The 9,712-nt window shown below is 38.3% G+C and overlaps 1 protein-coding gene across 5 annotated transcripts in view; it reads left to right on the forward strand.

Annotated features, from left to right (window-relative positions):
• The window catches only part of iqsec3a (IQ motif and Sec7 domain ArfGEF 3a), a 123,874-nt gene that overhangs the window by 90,838 nt on the left and 23,324 nt on the right, over window positions 1-9,712 (forward strand). For all 5 annotated transcript variants that reach the window (XM_005733451.1, XM_005733452.1, XM_005733453.1 and 2 more), the window contains 2 exons: window positions 3,708-3,874; window positions 7,489-7,628. In XM_005733451.1, the coding sequence (XP_005733508.1) occupies window positions 3,708-3,874; window positions 7,489-7,628 (307 nt within the window). The remainder of the gene's footprint in view (window positions 1-3,707; window positions 3,875-7,488; window positions 7,629-9,712) is intronic.

Here is a 9,712-nt window from a genome sequence, read left to right on the forward strand (position 1 = left end):
ACACACACACACACACACACACACACACACACACACACACACACACACACACACACACACACACACACAGAAAGAGAGAAGTCTCAAAAGTAAGTGAAGGGGATTTGAAGCAGCAGTGAAAAACAGCGAGGGGAAAAAGTGAAAAACACCCAGTAGCCTCAGTATCTGCTGCGTCAGTGTACTAATGAATGAGCAAATATGAATCATCTCCAAATGCTGCAGATATATTCAGTTTATGTTTTCCTTCCTGTATTACAGTGTGATATCTGTTTATATTTACTCACTATGTAATCACTGTGTTATGTATCTGCTCTGTATATTACAGTCTTCATCGATGAAGACCATGCATCTTATATAATTTCGCACTAAAATCCACCCAAGGAGCGCATGATGATGTATTACACCATTCAGGGCAATTTGAAAGAAAAGCTAAATTGCCAAAAACTGACAAATCAATTCAGCGAGAAGCATCATATGTCATTTTACCCTCTCATTTTCGTTTTTTACTTAGTCATTTTTCCATGCCTATCTGTGAAGAGTAACAACATACTCAGAAAGCGACATAAATTGAGGTTTTTCTCACTGCATGGTGCAACATTAGGATTCACAGACAAGGGTGTAATTATTGGTTGCTGACAAGTCATGGTTTTCAGACAGTGAGATGTGAATGAGCATCTGTGTGCCCTGTGATTATCACACTAAAGCAAATACAGTATGCGGGACGCCACAAATACGCAAAACATTTCATTTAAGGCACTCAAACATATATCTAGACATGCACATGTGTAATCATTGAGACTGAGCCCTAGAAAGCACATTCAAAACTGGCACAGAAAGCGTGAAGCTACATGCATGCACGCCTATATAGAACGTGGGTAAGTAGGGGAGGATTAACTACCTTAAAAATTACTCCCAGAATGCAAACTGTTCTAGCAGACTCTTTGTACACACACAGTTATCAACTATGTTGTAGAATAATGCTGATTGCAGTTCGACAATTTATTTTTATATGTTACATGAGCTACCACATTACGGTGGGTGTTTTTCAAACCATTATTGTAGTAAAACTCCAATTCAAAAAAAACTTGACATGTTGTGTAAAGTGTAATTAAAAGCAGAATGCAGTGATTTGCAAGTCTCATTAATCCATATAATAGAATATAACATGAAATGTTTGAAAAAATGTATCATTTTGAGAAAAAAAAACAACGTAATTTTGAATTTGATGACAGCAACAGGTTTCAAAACAGTTGAGACAGGGCAACAAATGGGTGGAAAAGTAAGAGATACTAAAAAGAAACAGCTGGAGGAACGTTCAGCAACTAATTAAGTAATTAGCAACAGTCATCAACACCATGACAGGATATATACAGAGCATATTAGAGGGGCAGAATATCTCAGAAGTAAAGTTGGACAGAAATTCACCAATCTGCAAAAAACTTTGTCTACAAATTGTAAATCAATTTCAGAATAATGTTCCTCAGCATAAAATCGGAATGACTTTGAATATCTCATCATCGGCAGTAATCATGATCGTCATGATCATCAGTAGAGAAATCTCTACGTGCAAGAGTCAAGACTGAATCTTGATTTTGGATGCCCGTGATCTTTGGGTCCTCGGGCAGCACCGCATCTTTCTGTCACCGAAATCACTCAGTGACCGCTGGGACACTTCCAGAAATCATTGTCTGTGAGCACAGTTCACAACAAACTGCTGTCTAATAAAGCTTATTTGAAATAGGCCGACGTAAAGTGAAAAACTATTCTGTGGTCAGGCGAATCAAAGTGAGAGGAGGAGTGAGACCATCAGCTTGTTATCAGCACTCCGTAAAAAAACAAAAACAAGATAACCCGTCTTTGATGGTTATGGCAGTGTATTAATGTCTATGGAATTGGCAACTTGCACATCTGGAAAGGCACCATCAAGCTTAAAAGACATATATAGGTTTCAAAGTAACATATGTACCCATCCAGATGTTGTCCTTTTCAGGGAAGAAAATGCATATTGCAGCAAGACTAAACCGCATACAATTACATATCAGCATCATGGAATGAAAAATATTGCAAAAATGACCCAGGCCTGTTGAGCATCTGGACACCGATTTCATACAAGAATGGGACTAATCTCATCAGTTTGCAGATGTTAAGAAACTGTTCAAATAAAAGAAAGAAAATTCCTTCTTGTAAAAAAAGACGGCATGCTATACAGTGGTAAACTACTTTTATGAGGTCAAAATGACTTTATGTTTCTCGTAAAATGGTACGCTAGTACATTTGATATATTTTCTGTGCTTGTGAGATTTAAAAATCATTCCGTTCTGTTTTCATTTAGAATTTGAACAACTTCCTAACTTTGTGGTGACATGTGTTGAGACTGATTGCATTGTTGCATTTAAAAAGACGTAGCACTTCACAAAAAGCAACTCTGTTTACATATGCAGACGATAAGTAACGTGTCCCAGGAACAGCACAGTGCCATTTACTGCATGCTTGTATCCACAATAGGGACTGGAGGAGAGTGCAGAAACATGTCTGAGTGCAGGGGCAAAGCCGCAGGGTGACATTTACTGATGTGTCACCTGACATCACCTGAAAGAAACCTCAGGAAGCAGCACAAGGAAAATGTACGCACTTGGATTTGTTATGTATTTATTTATTAATCAGAAATACCAGAATGCTGCTCCCGACCTTTTCTGTGCTCTTTAACCCCTGATCTTTACTTAAAAATGCTCTGTAGCAGGGGTGATTAATTCATGATTACCGTACATACATAGATAGATAGATAGATAGATAGATAGATAGATAGATAGATAGATAGATAGATAGATAGATAGATAGATATTTCAACAGAAAGCCACACACCTTTTTTTTAAATCTATATATGCCTTCCATATACATGTTGGATGTTCTTTTCTATTATTCATCACCTAACCATGAAGTTATTCTTGCACCACACCACCTTCTAGGCTTCTAGGAAGACACATATAATGTATGTGTAGGCATCTACAAATCTACACTCCAACACAACACTTCTTATACTTAGGAAAGTAAATCAAACTGAGCCTTTGCTTGCAGAAAAGGTGCCTAGGTAAGGGATTTCACATTTCAGTATTCAAGTATTTTCTCTTCTGCACAATGACAACCTGCAAAAAATTCATCCAACTAAGCCCGCAAACGTCAGACAGTGATTAACTGCAGAATAGGACTTGACTTTTCAGGATTTTGGGGTGCTTAGTGCAAGTAACAGAGAGGATGAAACACTTAAAAAGAAGGTCAAATCCTTTGTTTTTGTCAGCAACATCACCCTCAGTTTCTAGTGTGATGCATGACCCATATAAGTATTCATTCCAGTGGGAGAAATGAGTTTTAGCAGAGCTCACACAACCTCACCAACGCACTGGTGCTGAGGGGCAGCTTACAGCTTCATGTGAAGCCACCGGCAAAATTAAAGCCATAACTCTCATTTCAGTGTGACACTCTTATGCTAATGTTGTAATTTTAATAGCATGCAGTGTTTTAAAAAGTGTCTCCTGTGTATATTTATATATGTCCCATTTCCTGTCCCACCCTGTGTCATTCCTACATGGATAAACCATCCTTACCCCCAACTTTATTCATTTTACTCCCATTCTATATTATCTTACATAAAACATGTAATGTTTTACTGTTTTCTGTCCCGTTTTTTCCCTTTTCCTTTACACCCACAGTCAGCGGTACTGCATGTGCAACCCGGATGTGGTGCAGCAATTTCACAATCCAGACACCATCTTCATCCTGGCCTTTGCCATCATTCTGCTCAACACCGACATGTACAGCCCGAATATTAAGCCCGACCGGAAGATGCTGTTGGAGGACTTCATAAGGAATTTACGAGGTAAGGGACATCAAGGTCACGTTGAGGTCGCATTACGGCACAGCTTGCATCTGAAGATGAGCATTAAGGGAGTTATAATGACATTAATTACCTGACATAATCAGCTCAAGCCGGTAGGTGAATGTTTTAGGTCGCTTGAGAAGAGGAATGGTGGTTTTTGAGTTGCATAGTTGACAGTGTGGCCTCGTTGTAAATCTAATACTCAGCTTTCTGTGTCCAACCTGATGTCTTTGCAAGGAGGAACAAGGAAGAATTTCCTTCAGACTCAGGATAACGGCCACAAAAATAAAGTTGACTAAAAAGCACTGGTTTTCTTTTTAGCTTTATGTCGTTAGTACAGTTTATGAATATACTGTGTGTATTGCTTTTGTTTTAATCTTCTTTAATTTGCCATCTTATACTTTGACTATTTTATTATTCTTTTATATCATATTTTTTATTTCTGCTTTGAATTTGGCAGATTTAATCCTCCATACATGCAGCAGTTGCTTGAGAAATGTTTCCATCACCTTGTTGAATCAATGCCATGAAGAATTAAGGCAGTTCCAAAGATAAAAGGGTGTCTAATGCAGTGCAAGCAGGGTGTGCAGATCTAGAACAGTAATCTATAATCTATGCTGTGTTATGTGTTGCACTATGCGTTATATAATATAGCCTATAGAGCAAGGGCATTGAATGAGACAAGCAACATCCCATAAGTTGAGTTACATGCGGCCTAAAATTAAAACAGTCAGAAGGAGATTTTTTTTTTCACGCAAAGTTTGTATTTCTCTAGATGAGAAAGCTGCTAAATCCTCTGCCTCACCAGTAACTTCTGGTACAGATTCCTGTTGTGGAGCCAATCCCACATGACTCAGAAGAACTGAGTGTCCAACAGTTTCAATCAAACCTCCCTGCATAAATTCAGGGGATAAAGATTAGGTTACATTTCTCTTCCTGCCTGATTCGCTTTACACAGTCACTCAGAGCGGCACCGACAGAAAGCACCTGTAAATCTCGTCTCCAGTATGCAGACAGATGCTCATTCGGCAAGCGCTGAGAAAGAGACATGAGCGTCATAGTTTTGCTCTCACTCTGTGCAATCAATCAGAGATTGCCGAGGTCGATGCAGAACAACTTTAATAGATTCATCCAGACTGTTCCTCACAATTAAATTAAGTTGGAAAATCAATTTCAACATCTCATGCAAATTAAGATACGCCACTCTCTCTTGGCCGCTCTATTTGTCTTCTGCTCGTTTTTTTCTTTGTCTCCCTATCCATTCTTCTGTTTTGTTTTGATTTCAGTCACAGTATTACGCTGTCTGTTTATTCATCTGTCTTTACTTGTTTATATTATGTTCCTCCTCTTTTCTCTTCCACTGTGTCTGTCAAACATATTGATGGAAGAAAACATGCAGTTCACTCAGCTAATTGGCTAAGGTGAAAAGCAATTATGGACCAGAAACCAATAGTAATGAAGAACTATAGAACATTCATTATCTCAATTAAAACGGACTGTCAGTGTTAAAGCAATCCACAATAGGGCAACACAATATACACCAGCCTAATTAATCTAGTGACTCAACTCACTGAAAAACTGTAACATCTTAGTTATTGGATTCTTTTCTGTTTTCTCTTTTTTTGGTGGATGGTCTTGTATTTTCAGAGCACATGCATTTCCCTTCCTAAGTTCTTGTAGAGGGCTGGCATTAATCAGTACACCTCATGAAAAGCCAGATTTAAGCTTGAGGATGATGAGCACAAAACAAGATAAAGAGTTGCAAGGGAAACATGAGTAATGTCAGACTCAGACTAAAGGAATTTCAGGAGAGAAATTTAGTTCAGGACTGATGTTCGTCCCAGGATATCTGATATAAGAATCACTCATTTAAGCCTCCTAAACTGTTCACTGACTCATCTGTGACATATCTGGTATTTAATTCTGGGTGATTAAAATTATGATTACGTGAGCACTCCTCACAAAGAAAAGAGAGAAAGAAAGAAATTAGAGGCTTTTTGAAATAGTGGCCACAAAACAACAACAAGTGCCTCTAATGTGTACTGGTTTGTCTGGATCAGCTTATGGTGTTTACAGTTGCTAAGCAACTGTAAACACTCTAGCCCTTGAGGTTAGCTAGCACATTTCTATTGACAGAGATGATTAACACTGAAAATCTCACCTTCAGTTCTCGTTGAAGAATGTTCATACCCTGTTAACCACATTAACCAAAGTATTTTGTCATTCCGAATCATTTAGCGTTTGTTGTTGTCCTACGGTCTCTATTTACAAAGTGGTGCATTGCTTTCTCTTGCAGAAAAACACTAATAACTTCCTGTCCTGTACTCCTGGAGTCTGGGTCGGGTATGAGTCTACATACTTGCACCTCTCTAAGGCTGTGTTAACAGAATGCTGACATCTTCATGATGATGATAAACCGTAAAAAGTCTGACAAGTCGTTAGCCATTGAACATGTGGTTTTATACCACAGAAAACCTTCCATTTTAAGACATAGTGTGACCAAGATTTACAAAACAGAATTACATTTTTTGATCATCATGACACATAAACTCAGCATTTAAACACTTTAATGCTGGGTTCATGTGTCATGATGATCATATAGTGATCAAGTCAGATAGCTGTTTTCCCATAGACATTTATATGACCAAAAGTAATTTCACTGTCATAACTATCACCATCTGGTAGCCTTTGCATAGAAAGCAGGTCTAAGCTACGTCCACCTTGGCTTTATTTTTTAAAGTGCATTTTTAAAAAAAACTACTATTAAAAAAAGTACACATAATGTCATTTCAATCAATTTAATTGTTGTTGAGCTACTCCAGATTGGCTCAAAGTGGTTGCTGCTAGCAAGGCTAAAAACACTATTTAAAATCCTAAAAAGTGGCAAAGAAAAAGAGAGAACACGAGACAATTAACAGCAAAAAAAAAATGCTGCTTATTAATGTGACAGTTTACGCACTTTTCCCTCTGGTCATCTCTTTCTCTCCCCCTGACTCCATAATGTGCAGTGATGTCTCAGCGGTGTCCCCGGGTGCCTCACTGACACCGCCGTCACTTGTGGCAGCTTCATTTTCTCCAAACACATCCTGCCCCATTGAAGGTTCAATGTACCACACAGTGGTGCAGCTGTATCGATATAATGGGGAGCATCTCGAGGGCAACCTTTCAGCCTAATGACATGCAGCTTTACCTGCTCCAAAATGTCACGGCCTTGAACTGCACTGTGTTCCAGACAGAAAATCTTCCAAGAGATGAGGCTGGGTCTTAACCTTTCGCTTGCCAATTAACCTCCTTTCACGGGGCTTTCTGTCATTACTTAATGGAGACGGTGAAAGGAAAAAAGAAAGCGTCAGAAGGACACATGAGGGGACAGAGCGAGGAAGCGCTATTCATTTTTCCAATTTTTGCACAAATCAAATGAAGAAGCAGAACAAAGAAATGTAGCATGCACACAAAGTAGTTGCATTTTTTGCTATTTATATTTATGCCAGCGTAGACACACTTTTTTTTCATCTGCCACTGTTAAAAAAAAAGCAATGACTCCATATCCTGTAAAGCAACCGTGTTGTAAAGCGTGTGTGTATTTATGAGTAATCAGCCTCTTCCTGTCTTAGGTGTGGATGATGGAGCAGATATCCCCAGAGACATGGTGGTGGGAATCTATGAAAGAATACAACAGAGAGAGCTGCGCTCCAACGAAGACCATGTCACCTACGTTTCCAAGGTTGAGCAGTCCATCGTAGGCATGAAAACAGTAAGGACACACTAATATATCTGAGAACGCTTGCTATAGATTCTGTTTTTTTTTAGTTGGATTAATTCTCTCAAAGATGAGTGACTTTACACAAAAATGACACATAATGTAGTCACTGAACTGATTGCCAAATGTGAATATGACTGCGTACGCACACAGAAAGACACACTTGTTAACTCCATGCCAAGTCACTCGCTCATTAGTCAAGCTCTTATCACTATCACCTAGCCTTAGTGGCTTTAACAGAGCACATTTATTAGTCATTAAATGTCTCATCAGCAGCTCAATCATTACCTCAGGTCATTACGCGAGCTAGATACATCATTAACCACCGCTATCATTAGACTCATTTTTTAACAGTTTAAGGTTAAAAGACTTTAATGCAACCTCATTGCACATGAACTGAAATATGTATTTGAACATAACTCTGGAGGTTCTTTAGTTAAAACTCAACTTCAGAGACACTTGGTACAGTTTTGTCTGTTTCAGACTGAACACGTCTGAAGGCAGTAGACCTGGCAGACAGAAAGGCAGTCTTTAGCTTTATAACTGACTAATTACACTGATTCATATAGGAATGTACTGTCTGTGCTGGCTTGTAACACTGGAAGGTTTTCTTTTTAAAAGCTGCAACAATAAAGAGACTTCTGTTTGAATCCGATCAAAGCTGAAGGCCTCCCTGGCTTATTTTTTAATGAAATGTAGACAAGACAGACAGATTTTTCCTCATGTATGCTTGGTTATTCAACACTTCAAACATTGCACCCAAATACTAGAGTTAACTTGAGATATTTCTTCAAAATTGAATTCAGGTTCAGTTTATTCAAAGTGAAGTCTCGACATAGCATTGGGCATGCTAGCAGTTTGGTTTAGCGGTTTAGTCCCAACTGAAATATTGTAGCATGCCTCATGAAATTTATCAGACATATTTCTGGAGCTGCTGTCCAGTCAAAAAGGGTGGCAGCGAAACTAAGAATCTGCAGATGTAGTTCCCAAGATCTGCTTTGTAATAACTTGTATTAGCAAAAGTTAGCATGCTACTGTGAGGAGTAAAGTTGTAAAGATTTGACCTGCTCAATGTTACCATGTTGCATTAGTGCAGTCATGGCAAAAATAAAGTACACCATTTTTCAATTCTTTATGCATATAAGTATAAAATAAAAATAAAATAAAAATGTCCTCACAGGTCTGAAAATGATCTATAATAAAGAGAGTGCAAGTCAGTTGGTTTGAGGTGTTTGTGTTGATATTCTGTGTTTAGTTTTCACCAGTCATGGTGATGTGCATTATGGCCAAACATCTCCACTTTGGTGTTGTATGTTTAAAGGCAACCAGATATCATGCTGGTCCACCGTGTCATTATACACTTTTTATTGAATTGTTAAAAGGACACAAATGCAGAAGTTGCAGTAAGCTGTGGTAAAAGCAGAGGGAAATATTTAATTTCAAGCCAACATGAAAATAATCAGAAGAAAGCATTTAAACAGACATTATTAACAAATTTACATGTGTGTATATATATATTAGCCACTTAGTTAAATTGTTTCTGATCACTGAGGACCCTGGAAGGCACTGCATATGTTTTTTGCCTTTATTATCTCCCCCTGGTACCTGGCGGTAATGCAACTTCTGCATGTGTGTCCGTTTCACATTTTGAAGAGGCAAAGCATGAAATAGACACAATGTACTGTCTATAGATTTGTTTAAATGCATCTCTGCAAACTAAAGCCATGCTGCCATGTTCTCTTTAGAGAGTAAAGGTAGCCCTTCAATATAAGATATACTTGTTCTCTATTTTTCGAATTGTTTTGCCCTAAACTTTAACATTTAACATGCTAACTGAAGCCTGTAGCTCTTGGCGTTTTGCAGTTTCTCTGAGCATTGCATGGTCTGATCTTTGGTAATGGATGAATTTTTTTAGTATGTCCAACTCTGGGAACATTAAATGCTGTCTTGAATGTTTTTCACTTGTGAATAATCTTTCTCACTGTAGAGTACGGTGGCCCCTAGAGACAAAGCACGTACAAACTCCAAAACACTTACAAACTCCAAAACACTTGCAAAATCCAAAACACTTGCAAACT

The sequence above is a fragment of the Pundamilia nyererei genome, unplaced genomic scaffold (genome assembly GCF_000239375.1).
Source record: "Pundamilia nyererei isolate P.nyererei 1_Seehausen unplaced genomic scaffold, PunNye1.0 scaffold00052, whole genome shotgun sequence".
NCBI lineage: Eukaryota > Metazoa > Chordata > Actinopteri > Cichliformes > Cichlidae > Pundamilia > Pundamilia nyererei.